Source organism: Rhipicephalus microplus, chromosome 2 (genome assembly GCF_043290135.1).
Source record: "Rhipicephalus microplus isolate Deutch F79 chromosome 2, USDA_Rmic, whole genome shotgun sequence".
Classification (NCBI taxonomy): Eukaryota; Metazoa; Arthropoda; class Arachnida; order Ixodida; family Ixodidae; genus Rhipicephalus; species Rhipicephalus microplus.
The window spans coordinates 13,439,547-13,465,114 of record NC_134701.1 but is presented as its reverse complement, the minus strand read 5'-3'; the positions used below and the strand labels follow the sequence as shown (position 1 = coordinate 13,465,114).

The following is a 25,568-nucleotide window of genomic DNA, read 5'->3' as shown; positions in this document are numbered from 1 at the left end:
GTCCACACAAGTGGTTGAGCTAAAGGAGCGTGTAGGGAGCAACATCCCCACATAAAACATGTAAACGTCTTCTTAGTTCACTTCAAGCCGTTGGGCGCCGATTGTCACGTGCCATTGTAGCCGTCGAATATACTAGGTTCCGACGTGGCCTAAGAAGGACGTCCACACTCTTTAAAAATCAGGAAGGGACTGCCAGACCCTTTTTCTTATTCGACGTTCCTCGAGTGCCCGTGAGCCTGGCGCTGATCTAATTCGTTTTCCTCGCGCAAAGGCGCGAAACACGCACAAAGCGTCGTCTGCTATAGCTCGTCACAAGTATACTAGTGGTTTCTCGAAACACACGTTAGGCGCGAGGTTGTCACTTGCCAGAGAGATTCACCGGAAGGGCACACATTTATTTATGCAAAGTTCAATGTTCTTTGAAAAAGGCCCACACTATGCATACCTTGGTCATGCATAGTTGATAACTGTCTTGTTAAAGTGATCATGGAGCTCAGAAACTTCTCAACTTCGCATGTTTTTCTAAGTGAGGAAGTAGACATCTGAGTAGCTCAGAGACTCACCCGGTGCTCTTGGGCCCCCCATGACAGCTCGGCCATGTGGAGTTGCTGGACGTGGTGGCCCTAGTGCTGGTGGAACACCTGCATAAATAGAATTTATTTCAGATACAAGGTGTTTTACATGAAACTGCTAATGCGAAAGGAAAAGTAGCATAGGAAAGAGGTAGCTAATTATCAAACACTGCTTACATATACTAGTGGTTTCTCGAAACACACGTTGGACGCGAAGCTATCACTTGCCAGAAAGATTCACCAGAAGGTCACACTATTATGAATGGAAAACTCAATGTTCTTTGAAACAGGTCCTAACTATGCATACCTGGGTCATGCATAGCTGACGCCCGTCTTCTTAGACAGTCCAAGAAGCTCGCAAACTTCTCAACTTCTCATGTTCTTCTAGGTGAGGAAGTAGACATCTGACTAGCACAGAGACTCACCTGGCGCTCCTAGGCCCCGCATGAAAGCTGGGCCAGGTAGAAGTGCTGGTCGTGGTGGTCCCAATGCTGGCAGAACACCTGCATGAATAGGGTTTATTTCAAATACAAAGTGTTCTTCATGAAACTGCTCATGCAAAAGGAAAAAAGAAGCATACCAAGAAGGTCGCTAATTATCAAACACTCCTTATATATGCTAGTGGTTTCTCAAAACACACGTTGGGCGCAAGGTTGTCGATTGGCAGAAGGATTCACCGTTAGGCTACACATTTATTATGCAAATTTCAATGTTCTTCGAAACAGGGCCACACTATGCATAGCAGGGTCAGACATTTATTTATGCAAAATTCAAAGTCCTCTAAAAACATGGCCACACTATGCATAGCTGGGTGATGCAGAGGTGATACCTGTATTGTTAGATTAGTCATGGAGCTTACGACCTTCTCAACTTCGCATATTCTTCTAGGTGAGGAAGTAGACATCTGACTAGCTCAGAGACTCACCTGGCGGTCTTGGGCCCCCCATGACAGCTGGAGGTGGGCCAGGTGGAGGTGCTGGACGTAGTGGTCCCGGTGCTGGTGGAACACCTGCATAAATTTGACTTAATTCAGATACGACGTGTTCAACATAAAACTGCTAGTGCAAAAAGATAAACACCATAGCACGAAGATAGCTAATTAGCAAACACTGCTTAGACATACTCGTGGTTTCTTGAAACACACGTTGGTCGCGAGGTTGTCGCTTGCCAACAAGATTCACCAGTGGGCCACACACTTAGTTATGCAAAGGTCAATGTTTTTAAATCAAGGCTACACTATGCATTGCTGGGCAATGCAAAGCTGATACCTGTCTTGTTACATTAATCATAGAGCTCACGACCTTCTCAACTTCGCATGTTCATCCAGGTGAGAAAGTAGACATCTAGCTAGCTCAGAGACTCACCCGGTGCTCTTGCGCCCCCCATGATAGCTGGAGGTGGGCCAGGTGGAGGAGCTAGACCTGGTGGCTCCGGTGCTGGTGGCACACCTGCATGAATATGATTTATTTCAGATACAACCTGTTCAACACATTACTGTAAATGCAGAAAGAAAAGGAGCATACAAAGAAGGTAGCTAATTAGCAAATACTGGTTACATATACTAGTGGTTTCGCGAAACACACATTGGGCGCGAGGTTGTCGCTTTTGAGAAAGATTTACCGTGATGTCAGACATTTACTTATGCAAAATTGAATGTCCGCTAAAACAGGGCCACACTATGCATAGCTGGGTCATGCATAGCTGATACCTGTAATGTTAGATTAGTCATGGAGCTTACGACCTTCTCAACTTCGCATATTCTTCTAGGTGAGGAAGTAGACATCTGAGTAGCTCAGAGACTCACCTGGCGCTCTTGGGCCCCCCATGACAGCAGGAGGTGGGCCAGGTGGAGGTGCTGGACGTAGTGGTCCCGGTGCTGGTGGAACACCTGCATAAATTTGACTTAATTCAGATACGACATGTTCAACATAAAACTGCTAATGCAAAAAGATAAACACCATAGCACGAAGATAGCTAATTAGCAAACACTGCTTAGACATACTCGTGGTTTCTTGAAACACTCGTTGGTCGCGAGGTTGTCGCTTGCCAATAATATTCACCAGTGGGCCACACACTTATTTATGCAAAGGTCAATGCTTTTAAATCAAGGCTACACTATGCATTGCTGGGTAATGCAAAGCTGATACCTGTCTTGTTATATTAATCATAGAGCTCACGACCTTCTCAACTTCGCATGTTCATCCAGGTGAGAAAGTAGACATCTAGCTAGCTCAGAGACTCACCCGGTGCTCTTGCGCCCCCCATGATAGCTGGAGGTGGGCCAGGAGGAGGAGCTAGACCTGGTGGCTCCGGTGCTGGTGGCACACCTGCATGAATATGATTTATTTCAGATACAACCTGTTCAACACATTACTGTAAATGCAGAAAGAAAAGGAGCATACAAAGAAGGTAGCTTATTAGCAAATACTGGTTACATATACTAGTGGTTTCGCGAAACACACATTGGGCGCGAGGTTGTCGATTTTGAGAAAGATTTACCGTGTAGTCAGACATTTACTTATGCAAAATTGAATGTCCGCTAAAACAGGGCCACACTATGCATTGCTGGGTCATGCATAGCTGATACCTGTAATGTTAGATTAGTCATGGAGCTTACGACCTTCTCAACTTCGCATATTCTTCTAGGTGAGGAAGTAGACATCTGAGTAGCTCAGAGACTCACCTGGCGCTCTTGGGCCCCCCATGACAGCTGGAGGTGGGCCAGGTGGAGGTGCTGGACGTAGTGGTCCCGGTGCTGGTGGAACACCTGCATAAATTTGACTTAATTCAGATACGACGTGTTCAACATAAAACTGCTAATGCAAAAAGATAAACACCATAGCACGAAGATAGCTAATTAGCAAACACTGCTTAGACATACTCGTGGTTTCTTGAAACACTCGTTGGTCGCGAGGTTGTCGCTTGCCAATAATATTCACCAGTGGGCCGTCACTTATTTATGCAAAGGTCAATGTTTTTAAATCAAGGCTACACTATGCATTGCTGGGTAATGCAAAGCTGATACCTGTCTTGTTATATTAATCATAGAGCTCACGACCTTCTCAACTTCGCATGTTCATCCAGGTGAGAAAGTAGACATCTAGCTAGCTCAGAGACTCACCCGGTGCTCTTGCGCCCCCCATGATAGCTGGAGGTGGGCCAGGTGGAGGAGCTAGACCTGGTGGCTCCGGTGCTGGTGGCACACCTGCATGAATATGATTTATTTCAGATACAACCTGTTCAACACATTACTGTAAATGCAGAAAGAAAAGGAGCATACAAAGAAGGTAGCTCATTAGCAAATACTGGTTACATATACTAGTGGTTTCGCGAAACACACATTGGGCGCGAGGTTGTCGCTTTTGAGAAAGATTTACCGTGATGTCAGACATTTACTTATGCAAAATTCAATGTCCGCTGAAACAGGGCCACACTTTGCATAGCTGGGTCATGCATAGCTGATACCTGTAATGTTCGATTAGTCATGGAGCTTACGACCTTCTCAACTTCGCATATTCTTCTAGGTGAGGAAGTAGACATCTGAGTAGCTCAGAGACTCACCTGGCGCTCTTGGGCCCCCCATGACAGCAGGAGGTGGGCCAGGTGGAGGTGCTGGACGTAGTGGTCCCGGTGCTGGTGGAACACCTGCATAAATTTGACTTAATTCAGATACGACGTGTTCAACAAAAAACTGCTAATGCAAAAAGATAAACACCATAGCACGAAGATAGCTAATTAGCAAACACTGCTTAGACATACTCGTGGTTTCTTGAAACACTCGTTGGTCGCGAGGTTGTCGCTTGCCAATAATATTCACCAGTGGGCCACACACTTATTTATGCAAAGGTCAATGCTTTTAAATCAAGGCTACACTATGCATTGCTGGGTAATGCAAAGCTGATACCTGTCTTGTTATATTAATCATAGAGCTCACGACCTTCTCAACTTCGCATGTTCATCCAGGTGAGAAAGTAGACATCTAGCTAGCTCAGAGACTCACCCGGTGCTCTTGCGCCCCCCATGATAGCTGGAGGTGGGCCAGGAGGAGGAGCTAGACCTGGTGGCTCCGGTGCTGGTGGCACACCTGCATGAATATGATTTATTTCAGATACAACCTGTTCAACACATTACTGTAAATGCAGAAAGAAAAGGAGCATACAAAGAAGGTAGCTTATTAGCAAATACTGGTTACATATACTAGTGGTTTCGCGAAACACACATTGGGCGCGAGGTTGTCGATTTTGAGAAAGATTTACCGTGTAGTCAGACATTTACTTATGCAAAATTGAATGTCCGCTAAAACAGGGCCACACTATGCATTGCTGGGTCATGCATAGCTGATACCTGTAATGTTAGATTAGTCATGGAGCTTACGACCTTCTCAACTTCGCATATTCTTCTAGGTGAGGAAGTAGACATCTGAGTAGCTCAGAGACTCACCTGGCGCTCTTGGGCCCCCCATGACAGCTGGAGGTGGGCCAGGTGGAGGTGCTGGACGTAGTGGTCCCGGTGCTGGTGGAACACCTGCATAAATTTGACTTAATTCAGATACGACGTGTTCAACATAAAACTGCTAATGCAAAAAGATAAACACCATAGCACGAAGATAGCTAATTAGCAAACACTGCTTAGACATACTCGTGGTTTCTTGAAACACTCGTTGGTCGCGAGGTTGTCGCTTGCCAATAATATTCACCAGTGGGCCGTCACTTATTTATGCAAAGGTCAATGTTTTTAAATCAAGGCTACACTATGCATTGCTGGGTAATGCAAAGCTGATACCTGTCTTGTTATATTAATCATAGAGCTCACGACCTTCTCAACTTCGCATGTTCATCCAGGTGAGAAAGTAGACATCTAGCTAGCTCAGAGACTCACCCGGTGCTCTTGCGCCCCCCATTATAGCTGGAGGTGGGCCAGGTGGAGGAGCTAGACCTGGTGGCTCCGGTGCTGGTGGCACACCTGCATGAATATGATTTATTTCAGATACAACCTGTTCAACACATTACTGTAAATGCAGAAAGAAAAGGAGCATACAAAGAAGGTAGCTCATTAGCCAATACTGGTTACATATATTACTGGTTTCGCGAAACACACATTGGGTGCGAGGTTGTCGCTTTTGAGAAAGATTTACCGTGATGTCAGACATTTACTTATGCAAAATTCAATGTCCGCTGAAACAGGGCCACTCTATGCATAGCTGGGTCATGCATAGCTGATACCTGTAATGTTAGATTAGTCATGGAGCTTACGACCTTCTCAACTTCACATATTCTTCTAGGTGAGGAAGTAGATATCTGAGTAGCTCAGAGACTCACCTGGCGCTCTTGGGCCCCCCATGACAGCTGGAGGTGGGCCAGGTGGAGGTGCTGGACGTAGTGGTCCCGGTGCTCGTGGAACACCTGCATAAATTTGACTTAATTCAGATACGACGTGTTCAACATAAAACTGCTAATGCAAAAAGATAAACACCATAGCATGAAGATAGCTAATTAGCAAACACTGCTTAGACATACTCTTGGTTTCTTGAAACACTCGTTGGTCGCGAGGTTGTCGCTTGCCAATAATATTCACCAGTGGGCCACACACTTATTTATGCAAAGGTCAATGTTTTTAAATCAAGGCTACACTATGCATTGCTGGGTAATGCAAAGCTGATACCTGTCTTGTTATATTAATCATAGAGCTCACGACCTTCTCAACTTCGCATGTTCATTCAGGTGAGAAAGTAGACATCTAGCTAGCTCAGAGACTCACCCGGTGCTCTTGCGCCCCCCATGATAGCTGTAGGTGGGCCAGGTGGAGGAGCTAGACCTGGTGGCTCCAGTGCTGGTGGCACACCTGCATGAATATGATTTATTTCAGTTACAACCTGTTCAACACATTACTGTAAATGCAGAAAGAAAAGGAGCATACAAAGAAGGTAGCTCATTAGCAAATACTGGTTACATATACTAGTGGTTTCGCGAAATACACTTTGGGTGCGAGGTTGTCGCTTTTGAGAAAGATTTACCGTGATGTCAGACATTTACTTATGCAAAATTCAATGTCCGCTGAAACAGGGCCACACTATGCATAGCTGGGTCATGCATAGCTGATACCTGTAATGTTAGATTAGTCATGGAGCTTACGACCTTCTCAACTTCGCATATTCTTCTAGGTGAGGAAGTAGACATCTGAGTAGCTCAGAGACTCACCTGGCGCTCTTGGGCCCCCCATGTCAGCTGGAGGTGGGCCAGGTGGAGGTGCTGGACGTAGTGGTCCCGGTGCTGGTGGAACACCTGCATAAATTTGACTTAATTCAGATACGACGTGTTCAACATAAAACTGGTAATGCAAAAAGATAAACACCATAGCACGAAGATAGCTAATTAGCAAACACTGCTTAGACATACTCGTGGTTTCTTGAAACACTCGTTGGTCGCGAGGTTGTCGCTTGCCAATAATATTCACCAGTGGGCCACACACTTATTTATGCAAAGGTCAATGTTTTTAAATCAAGGCTACACTATGCATTGCTGGGTAATGCAAAGCTGATACCTGTCTTGTTATATTAATCATAGAGCTCACGACCTTCTCAACTTCGCATGTTCATCCAGGTGAGAAAGTAGACATCTAGCTAGCTCAGAGACTCACCCGGTGCTCTTGCGCCCCCCATGATAGCTGGAGGTGGGCCAGGTGGAGGAGCTAGACCTGGTGGCTCCGGTGCTGGTGGCACACCTGCATGAATATGATTTATTTCAGATACAACCTGTTCAACACATTACTGTAAATGCAGAAAGAAAAGGAGCATACAAAGAAGGTAGCTCATTAGCAAATACTGGTTAAATATACTAGTGGTTTCGCGAAACACACATTGGGCGCGAGGTTGTCGCTTTTGAGAAAGATTTACCGTGATGTCAGACATTTACTTATGCAAAATTCAATGTCCGCAGAAACAGGGCCACACTATGCATAGCTGGGTCATGCATAGCTGATACCTGTAATGTTAGATTAGTCATGGAGCTTACGACCTTCTCAACTTCGCATATTCTTCTAGGTGAGGAAGTAGACATCTGAGTAGCTCAGAGACTCACCTGGCGCTCTTGGGCCCCCCATGGCAGCTGGAGGTGGGCCAGGTGGAGGTGCTGGACGTAGTGGTCCCGGCGCTGGTGGAACACCTGCATAAATTTGACTTAATTCAGATACGACGTGTTCAACATAAAACTGCTAATGCAAAAAGATAAACACCATAGCACGAAGATAGCTAATTAGCAAACACTGCTTAGACATACTCGTGGTTTCTTGAAACACTCGTTGGTCGCGAGGTTGTCGCTTGCCAATAATATTCACCAGTGGGCCACACACTTATTTATGCAAAGGTCAATGTTTTTAAATCAAGGCTACACTATGCATTGCTGTGTAATGCAAAGCTGATACCTGTCTTGTTATATTAATCATAGAGCTCACGACCTTCTCAACTTCGCATGTTCATCCAGGTGAGAAAGTAGACATCTAGCTAGCTCAGAGACTCACCCGGTGCTCTTGCGCCCCCCATGATAGCTGGAGGTGGGCCAGGTGGAGGAGCTAGACCTGGTGGCTCCGGTGCTGGTGGCACACCTGCATGAATATGATTTATTTCAGATACAACCTGTTCAACATATTACTGTTAATGCAGAAAGAAAAGCAGCATACAAAGAAGGTAGCTCATTGGCAAATACTGGTTACATATACTAGTGGTTTCGCGAAACACACATTGGTCGTGAGGTTGTCGCTTTTAAGAAAGATTTACCGTTATGTCAAACATTTACTTATGCAAAATTCAATGTCCGCTGAAACAGGGCCACATTATGCATAGTTGGGTGATGCATAGCTGATGCCTCTCTTGTTAGATTAGTCATGGAGCTCACGACCTTCTCAACCTCGCATGTTCTTTTAGGTGAGGAAGTAGACATCCGACTAGCTCACGGACTCACCCGGCGCTCTTGGGCCCCCTATGATAGCTGGAGGTGGGCCAGGTGGAGGTGCTAGACCTGGAAAACCTGCATGAACATGATTTATTTCATATACAACGTGTTCAACATAAAACTGCTAATGCAAAAAGAAAAGCAGCATAGCAAAAAGGTAGCTCATTAGCAAATATTGCTTACAAATACTAGTGGTTTGTCGAAACACCAAATGAGCACGAGAGTGTCGTCTCCAGAAAATTCACCGGCAAGTCACATATTGTTGATGCAAAGTTCAATGCTCATTGAAACAGGGCCACACTAGGCCTAGCTGTGTAATACATAGCTTATACTTGGCCTTGTTAGATTAGTCATGGAGCTCAGAATCTTCTCGACTTCGCATGTTCTTACAGGTAAGGAAGTAGACATCTGAGTAGCTCAGAGACTCACCCGGCACTCTTAGGCCCCCTATGGCAGCTGGAGGTGGGCCAGGTAGAGGTGCTAGACGTGGTGGTTCCTGTGCTAGTGAGAAACCTGCATGAATATGATTTATTTCACATATAAGTTGTTTAACACAAAACTGCCGTGACCGCTGGATAAAAAAGGTGTGGCTTTTTGCGTTGCGCCCACGTGAATGGGCAAGTGCGTTTCTTCAGGGTTGACGGTTTCGGCCACTTTTGGGGGGAGGGCGCTGACGCTCCACCCGTCAAAGCGAACGGCATTTGTTGTTTCAATGTGGTCGCGTGTGGATTTCTGCATGTCCGTGTACTTTCTCCGGGTGATTTCTCTTGCTTTTATTGTGATAGCAATTATATGGACACTCTCGGCTTGATTTAGCCACCAGCATCAGCGTCGGCGTCACTCACCGTATATGTATACATATATCTATATATAATAATGCAAGGACGAAAAAAATGACGAAAAAGACTTCAGTGCGCGGAAGCGAACTTGGATCGTCTAAATCGTGAGTGAAACGCGTTAACCACTGAGGCACCGAAGAGCACGTTCCTTCAAAGCTCAAAGGCAAACTATATCTTCCACTTACCGCTGCTAACGGGCATCTCGGGAGGTGGGGGAGCTATCGTGTTTTCAGCATTACCAGCAAAATGGCGCAATGAGCGCAGGTAGCAACATCGTCCCGGCACGGCGGGCACGATCTCATCTTCCACGCGCGCTTGGCCCCGCAAAGGACCGAGGGTCGACGCTCCTCGCGCGCCTTTATCTCGCGGTATGGAGGATAGTGCGTCTTAGCTGGCATTCGGCTTTCACCAGAGCAGTGCTGTTTTAGATATGGGGTGCAAAAAGGTCACTGCAATCGTTGCACAATCTACGTTTGCGAAAAGAGCATGCTTTTCAGACACATCGAAGTAACAACTGAGATGCTTATTCGCGTTTATCTGTATCTGAGAGTACATTTCGTGTGTTATTTGTGCGCGAGAAACATGGGGCACGTTTCTACCTGCTAGACAATCTGCGCGCGACCACCCAATTTGTTGCTATCACATTCATTGCGTCGCATTTGGGGCAAAGCTGTGACTTTTTTGTGTTCAATTGTGTGTGGGGGGAGGAGGCCTCATGCTTTTTTGTAATTGAGTAAGATTTTGTGATGCGCGCGTGTGTAGCAGACGGTTGTTTTTCAATCGTATGACGCCGCGAATCAGTTGTGTGCCGCTGAGAATCTCCAACGCGAATAAAGACGCTACAATGAAGCACAGTGTATTCGCCGGCAATTTACAGTTTCAAAAAGCGTATCGCGATGCGTGTTATACGTAACTAAGCACATCGTTGTGTCACAAACGAGCGCTGAAGCCGGCGCGTTCCACTGCCTCCAGACGACAGCATCAAATCATCCTGTCCAATGTTCCTGTCACGGCAAGCGCAGCGAACCAAGAAACCAGGCATCAAAAGGTGCCCATGGTGTGCCCTTACCCTCTAAGCACGCGACCGCCAACTAGAACAGACGGCGAGAAATAGCAACATCGATGTGGGGCCTCTCTTGATGATGATATGTGGGGTTTAACGTCCCAAAACCACCATATGAATATGAGAGACGTCGTAGTGGAGGGCTCCCGAGACTTCGACCGCCTGAGGTTCTTTATCGTACACCCAAATCTGAGCACACGGGCCTACAGCATTTAAACCTCTATCTGAAAATGCCTATATGAAGACGACAATTTTGCAGACAAACCGGCGAGATGAAAGCCTTTCCCCTGGCTGCCACCCTTGTACGTGCTACGCGCGGTACAATGTTCGCAAAACCAGGAAGGATCCAAACTAGAGATGTTGCAGGGTGTATCCGATGGTGAACCTTGGCCAACAAGTTTTGATGTTTGAGCAGTGAGTCGTGAGAGTATTTAGTCGATATTATAGAATGCAGTTATGACGCCGCGGCAGTACATTGTTGATGATTATCGCTGGGACGACGACGACGACAAGGGCTGGAGTTCGTTTCAGTGATTCCTTGAAGAAAACTTTTGACACACCCTCGAATAATTGCGAAGTACAAACGTGTAGTTGGCCGCTCAGTGCTCGGGCGCAGTTTATGATGCGTGAGATTACATTTGCAGTGCGGTAGGTTTGTTCCCCTTTTGTTTTAAATACCTTCTACGTGATCTTGTGGGTTGTAATTGGTGGCTGCCGAGTGTGCGAGTTTTTGTGATGGGTTTTCTGGGAATACATACATTGTTTAGGTCATAAACTCATGCTTCTTCTCTCCGTCCTTGAACCACAACTGGCGTTGTAATTCACTAAACGAACTTGCAGGTACAAGGTGTTCCTCGTAAAACTGCCTATCCAAAAGGAGTAGTAGCATGGCGAAAAGGAGGCTCATTAGTAAACACTGCTTACATAGACTAGTGGTTTCTCGAAACACATATTGGGCACGATAGTGTCGCTGGCCACAAAAGCTTTCCGGCATGTCACACATTTATCTATGCACAGCGATGCGCTCTTTCTAACAGGACAAACTTATGCATAGCTGGGTCATGTGCAGCTGATACCCATGTTGTTAGATTGACCATGGAGCTCTTTAACACGACCTTCCCGATTTCGTATGCTCTTATGGAGGAGGAGCAAGTAGACATCCGACAAACTCTGAGACTGACCCGGCGCTCATGTGCCCCCCATGACAGCTGGAGGTGGGCCAGGTAAATGTGCTGAAATTGTTGGTCGTGGTGCTGGTGGAATATCTGCATGAATATTATTTATTTCCGATAGAAGGGGTTCAACATAAAACTTCTTATACAAAAAGAATAGCAGCATGACAAAAAAGGTAGCTAATTAGCAAACACCACTTATATACACTAGTGGTTTCTCAAAACACACATTGGGCGCGAAAGTGTCGCTCGCCAGAAAGATTCATTGGAAGGTTGCACGTTTATTTATGCATAGAGTAATGTTCATTGAAACAGGACAATACCATGCATAGCTGGGTTATGCATAGCTTGTACCTATGTTTTTTAAATTGGTTATGAAGCTCCCAACCTTTTCAACTTCGCATGTTCTTCTTAATGAGAGAGTAGACATCTGACAAGTTGAGAGACTCACCCGGCGTTCTTGGGCCCCCCATGACAGCTGGAGGTGGTCCCGGTGGAGGTTCTCTACGTGGTGGTCCCTGTGCTTGTGCAACACCTTCATGACAATAATTCATGTCAGATAATAGGTTTTCAACAAGAAACTGCTAATAGAAAAGGAAAGTGGCATGAAAAGAAGGCAGTTTATTAGCAAATACTGCTTACATATACTTGTGGATTCTTGAAACACATATTGGTCGCGATAGTCTTGCTAGACAGAAAGATTCAACGGCAGGCCACAGATATGCTTATGCTCATTGTAATGTTTATTGAAACAGGACCAGACTATGCATAGCTGGGTCCAGTGTTGCGTATTTGCCATTCTGGAATTTGAATCAATTTTTAATCATTCCACCCATTCGTGACCTCGGGTTGCGATGGGAGTGGAATAGGGAAAATGATTGGAAGAATGGAATGAAAGTAGAATTAGGCACCTTTTACTAATCACATATTTTATAAAAATAAGCACGTTTTCGTCTACGTGCTGTTGTGCAAACTTCAAACACTAGTGAATCAGAACCATAAATTTAAATATAAACCAGCATTTCTATAATGGCTTGCCTGATTACAAACAAATTACATTTATAAGCAGCATGCCTACTACAGGTTTGTCCTTATAATGACTGTGCTCCTCTGATGTTTGTCTCAATTTTTTGCGTAACCCCAGTTGAGCTGAACAATGGCAGAAACATGTCCCCCCCCCGCCCATCTCTTCCGGCCTTGTTATTTTTTTTTTGCCCTCGGCGACACCCAGCTACTGTCCACTGCCGTCTCCTTTTTTCAAACCCTTCACGTATTTGTGCTAGCGTCTGCCAACGTCAGTCGACTCGGACGCATGTTTGGAAAAACACTAAGTTGTGATGTGTATTAACGCTACCGCGATGCTTTTGTTCACTGTAATCTCACTTCGTACTACCCCCTCACCCTTACTTTCGCCATACCACCCCCCTTTCTCTCAAACAAATGAGCGCCTTTGCCCGATGGTCCGTAGGCGAGGGTTTCTAGGTCAGTGCAGCGCACAGTCGTACACAAAAAACTGAGTGCACTCCCCCTCCCTACAGACAGAGAGAATATACATTTGAAAGCATTGGTTCCGGAAGCCGCTCGAAGCAGAAAAGCCCACGTAACCATGGCCATGGCGGTGCCTCGCCTGCTTCCGAAGAAAACCCACGTGGCGAACTAAACCTCCTTCGCTCTGTTCTAGGGGAGAAGGAAGGCCCGGGTGGCGGCGCCGCCACCGCCGCGCGAGTTGGCAGCTAGATAAGCACTACCATAATGCACTACCACCGAGGCTCCTATGTCCAGTGGTTCACTCTAGAGCAGCTCACGTTAGTGAAAAGCAACTTGTATTTAGGTACACGGCAATTGTTTTATTACACTTTTTTTAGAGCCAACCATTCAAGGAGCCGTTCAGTTAAAATTCGGGTTTTAAATGCAACCAGCGAATTATCCTAACAGCTCTTCACACTTCGTTGCAATATTTTGATAAATGAAACCAAAATGAAGTTATTTTAGCATCTTGTACTACTTGCGACCTTTATTCAAGCACTCAAAATGCCAAAGACGCCCAAGCACTTTTTGTGACCTAAATCTATTGACCAAAGAAATAGTGACCGATTGTCAAACGTGTTTCGGAAACAAGGCGTAAGAGAGATGAAGCCAAGGAAATCCGACGTCACAGCATCTAGAGCTGAGAGCTGGCTATCCCGCACACTTAGTGCTCCGGGGTGGGGTCATTTCATTAGCATTGTTATTTTTTGTAAGTTCGCTTACTTTCTACGACTCGGCACATATTAGTGTTCGCATCGCAAAGCAAAGAGGACATTGCGGAGTATTTTTACACAAAAATATTTGCTAGTACTGTAATATTGTTGCGAGGCAGTGGGCATGGCTCCGACGTCGTAAACGCATTGATGAAAAAGCGGATTCGGCGCGCGAGATCCTAGCAGCCCTGGGGTGTCACACCTATCTGTAAATATTGCAAATACACTCGTTTCTCTCTTCCGTGTATCTGTAATCCCCGTAACAAATTGGTGGACGTGCTGGGTAACGAAGCGCCATACAACGGAGCTCCGCAGTGGTCGTCAAATCGGAGTTTCCGTGATGGAACACGGGACTTATCCCATTGCCACCTCTCCATCGACCTCGGCGACGCCTGCACCATCCACGACAACGCCTCCACCGCCCCCCCCCCCGCCCCCGTACGTGCTGACGCATTTATAACATCTAGGAACGCTCTGCGGTACGGATGAAGTTAATTTTGACGACTGGATAGCTGACTACGAACGTACCAGTGTGCTTAACCGGTATGACCCGATTCTCATGCTGGCCAACGTGCTGTTTTACCTGAAAGACACGGCCAAAGTCTGGTACGAGAACCCTGAAGAGGAGATCGGCAGTTGGGACACATTCAAGGAGAAGCTTCGTGACTTATGTGGGACGCCCATCGGTCGAAAGGCGGCTGCAAAGAAGGAGTTGTCTGTACGTGCTCAGACGTCCACAGATGTCTTGTATATATGTGACGTCCCCGCAAACACGGACTGAAGCCCGGTACTTCCAAGATGTTTACGTCGTTTCTTAAACCCAAGCATTAAAAAAAGAAAAAGAAAACATTCAGGGTAATGAATAGGCATTCCGGAGTGGAGTACCTGGAAGGAATATTTTTACTGTTCTCGCGGGCCTCACCGTGCATAAACGATGACCGGGCGGCGCCTTGTTGTCTACAGACAGTGTGACAGTGTACGGTGGCGATAATCTGCGCGCACTCGATTGATTGATTTGTGGGGTTTAAAGTCCCAAAACCACCATTTGATTGTGAGAGACGCCGTAGTGGAGGGCTCCGGAAATTTTGACCACCTGGGGTTCTTTAACGTGCACCCAAATCTGAGTACACGGGCCTACAACATTTCCGCCTCCATCGGAAATGCAGCCGCCGCAGCCGGGAATCGAACCCGCGACCTGCGGGTCTGCAGCCGAGTACCTTAGCCACTAGACCACCGCGGCGGGGCATTCTGCGCGCACTCTTCAGATATGTGTCTTTGGGGAGCAGCAGAGCACCTTTTGTTGGTTCGGTGAATGCGACCCTGTTATAGCGCCTGTGCCGGGTCCGGCCTGACTTTCCGTCAGCCTCCGTGGCTCCAGGGCTCATTACTGCGTTCTGCACGGATGCCCCCCCCTCCCCCCGCGGCGTTGAATGACGAAGAAGCGGCGGCTGCGGAGAATGTCGCGGGAGACACCAAGCTGCATGGAGACGTTGAGACTTGGTCTGGACTACGGGTCATCGGGTACCAACAACCGGGGCAATTGGTTCGGCCAAAAATATTTCGGCACAACACTGGAAACTCCAGACGATGGCCATTACAGACGACGCTCTTTGTCAAAAAATTGAGACCATTGTTCGCCCGTAATTCACGTGTCTTCGGACAGCTCGCCCATCTCTCTCTCTGAGGCTTGAGTTTGTACATAATTACTTGCTCGGCTTTGCTTGGGAGAGGGTTTTCCACTGGTGCGGGTCGCGCGGACGGCCGTCGAAGATGACACACACCGACTGACAGAGAAATGTGTCGGGTCAACAGTGGCAATTGGTTAGGTGCCACGGAGGGGCGGAGTCGGGTCCTACGAAAAGGGACTACGAGACTATGCGAAGAGGGTCGGGGGATACGATGCGATGAGCTCGAGATGGTGGAGAGATGGAATGGAAAAGGAAGATAACGGTGTGAAGAGATAGCAATGAGAGCCGATGAGATGATGACTGAAACAGAGATGATATGACGAGGAATGAAAGTTAGAGGTGGGAAACGAGGAAGCGAGTGATTGCGGGACGTTATGAAAGAAGATTAAGATGGAGATTGCTGAGAGAGATAACGAAGACGACGAAGACGATGAAGACTGACAACATGGACCATTCGTGAGACCAACTTTACGCACCCTGTTTAGACGAGCTTTGCGGGCAGGGAAGCGGCGCTTTGAGACATTGCGAGGTTTTATTCATTGATAACTTCATCATTTGTGTCATCGTGTGTTTTTTTATATGCGTACCCTTGTGTTGTTACAGTTTCTTTATGTGCCTGCCCTGTGTCGAACGTCGCGAGTGCCTAAATCCTGTGTTATAACTTTGCGTGGTGGTTTATGTACGCGAGTATACGATGTTTGCAGTTAGTAATGAATTAAATGAATCAGTAAACAGAAACAGGTCCTAGCTTCTCCTACTTCCCGGCCCCAGCACGAATCCCTGTATGTGGGAAGTGATTGAGACACATAGCCAAAAGGGAACCGGATAGACAAGGGGTTGAGTGGTCAGCCCTTTCTTTGGTAATTGGTGGCGTTGCGGGGGACGTCTATTCATTTACAACATACTGCGGTCTTGAAAAAGACCAAGCAGAAAAGGCACAAAAATTAAGTGGAAAATACACGTAAGCGAGATAGATTGATGATGTCCACACAATAGAGAAGATAAGTACATTATACAGATATATATAGATGAGCTTAAACACAGGTTAATACGACCTTCAGAACAACGGTGATGGGTCTATCTCCCTATTATACATTCACAATTGCGAAAAACAGTAAAGCAACTCGAGTACAGACTACAGTACAGACAATATGGCACGCTCAAAATGGCACATAGACTGAGATGTGAAAACCACTTCAGGCAGTGAATTAAATTCCCATACTGTACGTGGGAAAAACGAATTCTTGAACATGTTTGTGTGAGCTCGGTACGGAAGCAAATTGTGCGTGTGCCGATGTCTCGTGGAGCGCGATTGAAATGGCTGAATGTATACCGATGCATTTACCTTTGTGGAACCAGTATAAAGAGCAAACAGCAGTTTCAGCCTATCAATTTTTCGTTTATCTTCCACGGTTGAAATGCTATTCGCCAACATTAGAGAAGTTGGCGAGTCGGTGGTCCTATATTTGTTGAAAATGAAGCGTATAGCGCGTCTTTGCACCATTTGAAGCCGGTACTTATCTTTTTTAAGGAAGGGGTCTCATACGACCGAAGCGTATTGCAGTTTAGGAAGTATTATCATTTTGAAGGCCAGTTTTTTTACATGAGTTGGTGACGCTTTGAGTTTATGCCGTAAAAGGCCTAACGTGCGTGTGGCAGATGCGCAGATGTTTTCTATGTGCTTTGACCACGACAGAGTATTGGTGAACGTTATCCCGAGGTATTTGTACTCGCTTTTTTCTACCACTTGTGCACCAATTAATGAATACGAAAACTGAAAGGGTTGTTTTTTCTTCGTTACACGAAGTAGAACTTTTTTGTCAGCGTTGAAGCTCATACCCCAGGTAGTGCATCATTGACCAATTCCCGTCAAACTGCTGTTTAACAAGACTTGGTCATCGGTGCTCGTGATTTCCTTGAAAATAAGACAATCGTCTGCCTACAATTTTATGGAAACTCTCGGGTCAATTGCAGATGTTCTGTCATTGATGAAAATTAAAAAAAGAACCGGTCCCAAAACACTGCCCTGTGGAACGCTAGATGTCACACCAAGTCTTTCAGATGCGCACCCGTCGACTTCCACAAACTGTGTTCTGTTTGTTAAATATGATTTGATCCAGTTAAATATAAACGCAGGAAGGCCCAGAGAAGAAAGCTTAGTGAGTAGTTTATCATGGGGTACGCGTGCAAAGGCTTTACTGAAGTCAAAAAAGACCAATTATTTTTGGCTGGATCAATCTAAAGCTTGTGCGATTTCATGAGTGGTTGTAACAAGTTGAGTAGTGGTAGAAAGGCCTTTGTGGAAGCCATGTTGCAACTCGGAAAGGACGCTGTTTGTTTCCAGAAATTTGTTAATAAAAGAGGCGATTATGTGTTCCAAAATTTTGCAGCAGGTTGATGTCAGTGAGATGGGTCGATAATTTTCCATTTTCAAGCTATTTCCTTTTTTAAAGACAGCCACAACGCGAGCTAGGCGCCAATCATCAGGCCTTGCTGATATACAGGATGTGCTGGCTCTATGTCGGAAAGTCGACAACGACATGTGGCAGTCTGATAAGGTTGGCCACGTCCTCAAGGGGATAGCGGACAATACGTTCAACCTGCTAATGTGCCAGAACTGCGCGACCGTCGAGGAAATTATTCAGGAATGCCGGCATTTCGAACAGGTCAAGCAGGCGTATTTCAAGATCATTCACTCGACTGCCGAACACCACTACGACGTCCTCCTGCGAAGATGGACTGACCTCTCGTCGGCAGTCTTCACCGGTGTCTGAAATTACACGAATCGTCCGGCGGGAAATCGAAGCAATACACCTGCTCTTCCCACCAACGGCCTCGTCGATTCGCAAGTACCTCAGGTTTGCTTGGTACAGTCGATTGTGCTGGAAGAACTCAGCATTTAGGGCTTCGGTGTCTGCGCCATTGCTCAGTCTCGACCAATTGGCTTCCGTTCAAGGTCACCACCTCACCCCAGGTCACCGCCCCAGGAACGGTCTTTTCCACGCTCTCGCAATCCGGCGAAATAGCGAACGGTGGATGATCGGCCGATCTGCTTTAACTGCCGCCGCATAGGGCACGTCGCACACTATTGTCGGAACCATTGGTCTTCGTCTCGAACACAGTATAACACCGCTCGCCGCGTTGACAGCTACCGTCTTTTACAGCCTCCTGCGCCGATCCCCGACAGCTACCACCGCCTTCCACCCTTCGATGCCCCTGATACGCAGCACAGCCGCTCACCGTCGCATCGACGCCATCAGTCTCGTTCGCCACCTGGACGTCGCCCGTCGTCCCCTTTTCCTCTACGACGATGCCCGACCTTCTTGCTCAGTTTTCATCAGGGAAACTAAGCGGTGCAACTCTTAGAGGTGAAGCTGCATCCTCGATACCAACCTCAAGTCCTCTCCTTATACTGCCGACACAACGAAATTTGGTCGACGTAGACGTTGACGGCCTGACTGTTTCTGCGCTTATTGACACCGGACGCAGATTTCTGATGAGAGCCCGACTTCGTCGCCGCTTGAAGAAAGTTCTCACACCGGCTGCTTCTGGCATTATTCGTGTCGCCTACGGAAGAAGTCTTGCCATCACAGGAATGTGCAGAGCACGCATCACAATCGCCGACCACCCCACATCTGTTCTCTTTGCGGTTATTGAGCAGTGCACAATGACCTGATTCCTAAATAAGATTTCATGTCCACTTATGCCGGTATCATCAACTGTGCAACCGGTGTTCTCCAACTTGAACTGCCTCGACTCGGGGCTGTGCCGTCCTCACTGTCACACCGCTTGTGCGCTGTTGATTATGTTCGGCTGGTACCGGAAGCCACCACGTTTGTGGCCTTAACGATATCACCAGCTGTTCCTGAAGGTGACTACATAGTTTCTCCACTAGTGGATGTACTCTTGGCGCGAAGTGTTGCTGTGCCACATTCCATCGTGACTATCGTGGACAACTACGTTCAGCTTCCGCTTCTCAACTTTAGTAGCGGGACCCAAGTTCGCCCGCAAGGCATTTTGTTAGGCCATATTTCCCCACTTGATGCATGTAACATTGTGGCATTAGAGCCTGAAGACTGCTCGTCCCCTATTGCAGCTAGCGGAACAAATGCATCTACCGATGAAATTATGATGATGATTGCCTCCGAACATCTGCCCTGTCAGGCTGCGCAACTCCACCACGTTCTGACCACTTACCGCTGTGTTTTCGACATCGATGACCGCCCTTTAGGTCAAATGTCCGTTGTGCGTCATAAAATACATACCGGCGATGCTAGTCCTGTTAGACGGTGACTATATCGTGTTTCTCAGTCTGAACGCCAGGTGATACAACGAGAAGTTGAGAAGATGCTTTTCAAAGGAGTCATAGAGGCATCTTCAAGTCTATTGGCATCACCTGTTGTTTTAGTCAAAAAGAAGGATGGAAGTTGGAGATTTCGCGTTCACTACCATGCCTTAAACAGGATAATCCGCCAAGACGTATATCCGCTGCCATGAATCGACAACGCCCTTGACTGCCTTCTTGGCGCACGATACTTCTCATGTATAGATCTGCGTTCGGGCTATTAGCAAATTTCTTTCGACGACTTAGACCGCGAAAAAACTGTCTTTGTCACACCGGACGGCCTTCATCAGTTCAAGGTTATGCCTTTTGGGCTGTGCAGCGCTCCGGCAACTTTCGAACGCATGATGGACTCTCTCCTCCGTGGTTTTAAATGGTCCATCTGCCTTTGCTACCTCGACGATGTGATTGTTTTTTCTCTACATTTGAAAGCCACCTAACTCGTTTGTCGACAATTCTAGCTGTATTTCATCGAGCGGGACTCCAGTGGAACTCGAAAAAGTGCAATTTTGGCTGACGAGAAGTCACGGTCATTGGTCATCATGTAAGTGCTGCTGGCGTCCAACCGGACCCTGACAAGATTAGCGCTGTCAAGAACTTTCCTCTGCCTTCTACTACCAAGATGCTAAGCTCGTACTTCCGACGTTTTATACGCAATTTCGCTACAGTTGCCCGACCACTCACTGATCTTCTCAAAAAGAATGCACCCTTCTCGTGGGGCCAAGACCAAGCAGCGGCGTTTTCCACGCTAATCCAGCTGCTCACTTCACCACCAATATTGGTTCACTTCGACCCGCCCACGACGACTGAAGTTCGCACAGACGCCAGTGCTCACGACATCGGCACCATCCTCGCTTAGCACCAGGGGGGTGAAAACGCGTGTTATTGCGTATGCCAGTTGCCTTCTCTCCACATCTGAGCGAAATTATTCGTTAACGAAGCGCGAGCGTCTTGCATTGGTCTGGGCTGTAGCGAAATTTCGCCCCTACTTGTATGGCCGGAAGTTTTCAGTTATTGCGGACCTCCACGCTCTGTGTTGGTTGTGGTCGCTCAAGGACCCAACTGGTCACCTAGGTCGCTAGGCTCTACGTTTCCAGGCGTATAACTTCGGCGTAATTTATAAGTATGGCAGGTTACACCAAGATGCCGATTGTCTCTCGCGTCATCCGGTGGACCCTGCTAGCCTCGCTGTCCATAAGAGCGATTCTTGTGGGCTCGCCATATCCGATTTGCGTGACATCGGCACAGAGCAGCGCCGGGACGCAACCCTCAAGACAGTCATTGAGCGATTATCTTCAGGACATTCCGACCCTTCGCTCCGTCAATATGCCCTACGCAACAAAATTCTTTACTACCGCTACATGAAGTCTGATGGCCCGGTATTTTTGTTAGCTATTCCCCGACATCTGCGTGCCACCATTCTTCAACATCTGCATGACACTCCGACGGCAGGACACCTGGATTTTTCACGCACCTATCACCGCGTGCACCAACGGTTCTTTTGGCCTGGCTGGTATAAATTTGTGCGCCGCTATGTTGCTGCTTGCGAGCGCTGCCAGCGTCGCAAACGTCCTACTCTCAGTACGGCTGGCCTGCTCCAACGTATCGACATTCCCCCGGAACTATTCTTCCGCGTCGGCCTCGACTTGCTCGGACCTTTCCCAACGTCTGTGTCAGGCAACAAATGGATCGCTGTCGCAACGAACTATGCAACCAGATATGCTTTAACTCATGCCTTGCCAAGTAGCTGCGCTATAGACGTTGCAGACTTTCTACTGAATGACGTCATTCTGCGGCATGGGGCTTCGTGCCAGCTTCTGACGGATCGTGGCCGCTGCTTCCTCGCAAAATTTATCGACTAAATCCTCTGTAGCTGCTCTACCGAACATCGCCTTACTACTGCCTACCATCCCCAGACCAACGGTCTCACAGAGCGCCTCAACCGAACTCTTACAGACATGTTGTCCATGTACGTCTCTGCTGATCACTGTGACTGGGACGCAATGCTCCCCTACTTTACGTTTGCGTACAATTCATCAAGGGCATGACACCACTGGTTATTCTCCGTTCTTTCTTCTGTACATCCGCAACCCTGCGTTGCAGTCAACACACCCCTTCCTTCTGATACTACCAAACCAACGGTGTATGCTCAGGACGTTGCTTCTCGAGCCCGCGTCGCTCGCCAAATCACGCACACTAGGCTCACTGCTTCTCAGGCCTCACAAAAAGTCTGCTACGATTACTGACACCATGACGTTGACTACCCTGCTGAGTCTCTCGTCCTACTTCGAACGATGCATCGGCGTGAAGGCTTGTGCGAGAAGCTCCTGCCACGATACACCGGGCAGAACAAAGTTCTCCGCAAGGTCACCGACGTCGACTACCTCATCACTCCCGTTGAACCACACTCATCTTCTGCCACACCAACCACTGATGTTTTTTATGTGTCGCGACTATAATGCTACTACACTGCCAGTCTTGATTGACTTAGCGGCGCCGTGACGGCGCTTCGTCCACAGGGGGTGATGTTACGAGGCAGTGGGCATGGCTCCGCTGTCGTAGATGCATCGATGAAGAAGAAGCAGATTCGGCGCGCGAGATCCTAGCAGCCGTGGGGTGTCACACTTACCTGTAAACATTGCAAATACACTCGTTTCTCTCTTCCGCGTATTTGTAGTCTCCGTAACAATATAATGCTCAAATTAGTCATGTAGGCCTAAGTACATGTTTTATCGCAGTCGAAGACCATAACCCTTTCTCTGGGTCCACCTTTAGTTTGCCAAAGTCGGGTAGGCATGATGTAAACCGTGAAAAATCTGCCAATTTGTAAAAGAGAAACCGCGACATAGGATGGCGTACAAACAAATACATTATCCCAACTGACACTGAAGAGAGGAACAAGTTACCCTCGCTCGTTGGCTCTCATTGGTACCCCAGGTGAGAGGGGCGAATACTTTATGATCAGCCTCATCTTTATCTCACGAGCAGATTAGAACCTGACACACGTAAATAACCTTCACAACAAGAAAGACATTGCATACCTGCACACACGTAAACTCAAAGTGGATGAAAAAATAACCAGCCGTGAGCAGCACCTGCTCACAGCTGGTTATTTTTTCATCCATTTTTTCACCCCGTCCATGCTTGCGGGGCGCGATTGACAGACGTGGGTACTGACGAGCAATGCGGCCGTGTGTTCCGTATTGGATGCAAAGGCAAAGTTGCCCGAGTGATGCTGTACTGGACCATCTCAAACCATCTGATCTAGAGTGTCGTTTTCCCCATTACCCAAATTCTAGTTGTCACCTTATCTACGATAACTAGAGATGTGGGGCAAAACTACTTAGTCTTCTTAAATACCTCTTTTGTCAACATAAAACTACGCTATGGCATCAGTTTAGCAGTAACACAATTAGGCTTAAACAATAAAATAGCACCATTTGTTCAAACACGCTAACCATGCAAATATTATGTGTAGTGGGAAAACAGCTCTTAGGGGAATTGTCAGGGTCATTTTACTCCATGAGATATGCTACCAAGCTACTAACCCTCGACCTTGGTAACGGGTTTTACGTACTTTTGCAGTTCCTAATGCATCTCACGACACTCTATTTATGTAGTCGTTCATTTTAAATGTGAAGCATTTCTACGCGACGTCAATGAATTCCAAAGCTATATGACTGGTGCAGACATGATAAGCATGACACTCGTGTCACATAGGAACATGACAACGTACAACGCTTTTCATGCGCTCGCGTCCATTTTGCTAGCTTCGCATATACGAATTTCGGTATTACGTTTCGTAAATGAACGATGAAGGTCCAAACATGATAATCATAGCATGCGTCTCAAATAAAATATGAGTACATGCTACGCTCATGGCGTGATCGCTGCCATTTAGCTAGCTCCACGTACACCAAATTTGGTATTACAAGACGTGAATGAACAATGAATTTGCATGACAGGTCCAAACATGATAATCATTATATGCATACCATTTAAAACATTGCTACATGCTACGCTCTTACCGTGCTCGTCGCCGTTTGGTTGGCTCTACATTTACCATAGTTGGTACTGCGTGACGTGAATAGATGACGACGGTAAATGATACGTTCAAAGATGGTAACATGGCATGCGGGTCATGTAAAACTTGACTACACGCTACGCCAATAACGCGCTCGCTGCCGCTCCGCTTACTCCACATACACCAAACTTGGTATTACGTCACGTGAATGCATGACGAAGGTAAATCACCCGTTAAAATATGATAATCATGACATGAATGCCATGTGGTGCACAATTTACCTCCGCCTCCTCATGTAGTGCTGATTTCAAGTTACATATGACCTTCCTCACTGGTGCTTCGCATATCAATTATTCCCACTGTATGTGGGGTTTGCCTTTTTTTTAACTCATTTTAACTATCAAGATGCGTTTCCTACATTGAGGAATTGAAGCAATGAAATTGAACGGGCATTTGCGCAACGGTAATGGGCCAATTTTTTCGCATTCCGAGGAGCTGAAAGAAATAGAAATGTGGCAAATCCCGATTAACCAAACTGGAATTGAAATAGAACGAAGGCGCCCATTCCGCAACACTGGCTGGTTCATGCATGATACCTGTGCTGTTAGATGAATCCTGTAGCTCTTTAGAGGGACTATCTCAACTTCGCATGTTTTTCTAAATGAGCAAATATATATCTGGCAACCTGAGAGACTCACTCGGCCTTCTTGAGCCCCCCATGACAGCTGGAGGTGAGCCAGGTGGAGGGGCTGGACGTTGTGGCCCTGGTTCTGGTGGCACAAATGAAAGGATATGGTTTATTTCAGGCACAGTTAAACAAGAAACTGCTAATGAAAAAGCAATGCAGCATGGCAAGGAGGTGGTTTATTAGCAGACAATGCTCACATATATTAGGGGGTTCTCGAAGCACACTTTGGACGCGAGAATGTCGCTTGCGAGAAACATTCACTGGTAGGTCACACATTTATATGCACAGTGCAAAGTTCATTGGAACAGAACAAGGCTATGCATTGTTGGGTCATGCATAGCTGATACCTGTGTTGTTAGATTCGTGATCGAGCTATCAACCTTTTAAACTTTGCATGTTATTTTTAAGAGAGCAAGTAGACATCGGGCGGGCTGAGAGACTCACCCGGCGCTCTAGAGCCTGCCATGACAGCTAGAGGGAGGCCAGGTGGAGGTGTTAGAAGTGGTGGTCCCCATGCTGGCGGCACACCTGAATGAATATAATTTATTTCAGATACAAGGTGTTCAACATGGAACTGCTAATGCACAAGAAAAGCAGCATCGCAAGAAGGAAGCTCATTAGCAAACACTGCTCACATGTACAAATGTTTTCTCGAAACAAACATATGGTGCGAGAGTGTCACTTGCCAGAAAGATTCACAGGCAGGTCATACATTTAAATAAACAGTGCAAAGCTCATTAAATCAGGACAAGGCTATGCATAGCTGGGTCATCCCTAGCTGATACTTGTGTTGCTAGATTTGTGATAGAGCTTACAACCTTTTCAACTTCGCACATTCTTCTAACAGAGTAAGTGAACATCTGACTAGCTGAGAGACTCACTCGGCGCTTTTTGGCCCCCTGTGACAGCTGGAAGTGGGCGAGGTGGAGGTGGATGATGTGGTGGTCCCGGTGCTGGCGGCAACCCTGGATGAATATGATTTATTTCAGATACA

The 25,568-nt window shown here is 46.9% G+C and overlaps 2 protein-coding genes across 2 annotated transcripts in view; both read right to left on the bottom strand.

Annotated features, from left to right (window-relative positions):
* Positions 1-5,076, bottom strand: part of LOC119169946 (uncharacterized) — a 128,795-nt gene extending 123,719 nt beyond the window's left edge. The window contains exons 1-11 of the mRNA XM_075882893.1: positions 5,013-5,076; positions 4,573-4,656; positions 4,134-4,217; positions 3,694-3,777; positions 3,256-3,339; positions 2,816-2,899; positions 2,377-2,460; positions 1,937-2,020; positions 1,498-1,581; positions 998-1,075; positions 564-641 (exon numbers count right to left, since the gene is read on the bottom strand). Coding sequence (XP_075739008.1) covers positions 564-641; positions 998-1,075; positions 1,498-1,581; positions 1,937-2,020; positions 2,377-2,460; positions 2,816-2,899; positions 3,256-3,339; positions 3,694-3,777; positions 4,134-4,217; positions 4,573-4,656; positions 5,013-5,034 — 850 coding nt within the window. The 5' untranslated portion in view covers positions 5,035-5,076. The remainder of the gene's footprint in view (positions 1-563; positions 642-997; positions 1,076-1,497; positions 1,582-1,936; positions 2,021-2,376; positions 2,461-2,815; positions 2,900-3,255; positions 3,340-3,693; positions 3,778-4,133; positions 4,218-4,572; positions 4,657-5,012) is intronic.
* Positions 5,077-6,312: 1,236 nt separating this feature from the next.
* Positions 6,313-25,096, bottom strand: LOC142784494 (uncharacterized). The gene is made up of 10 exons (XM_075882885.1): positions 25,019-25,096; positions 24,585-24,656; positions 12,044-12,127; positions 8,948-9,031; positions 8,528-8,593; positions 8,088-8,171; positions 7,649-7,732; positions 7,209-7,292; positions 6,770-6,853; positions 6,313-6,413 (listed from the first exon to the last, which is right to left on the bottom strand). The coding sequence occupies exons 1-10, from the start codon at positions 25,038-25,040 to the stop codon at positions 6,313-6,315; spliced, it is 765 nt and encodes a 254-aa protein (XP_075739000.1). The 5' UTR covers positions 25,041-25,096.
* Between the last annotated feature and the right edge of the window lie 472 nt (positions 25,097-25,568).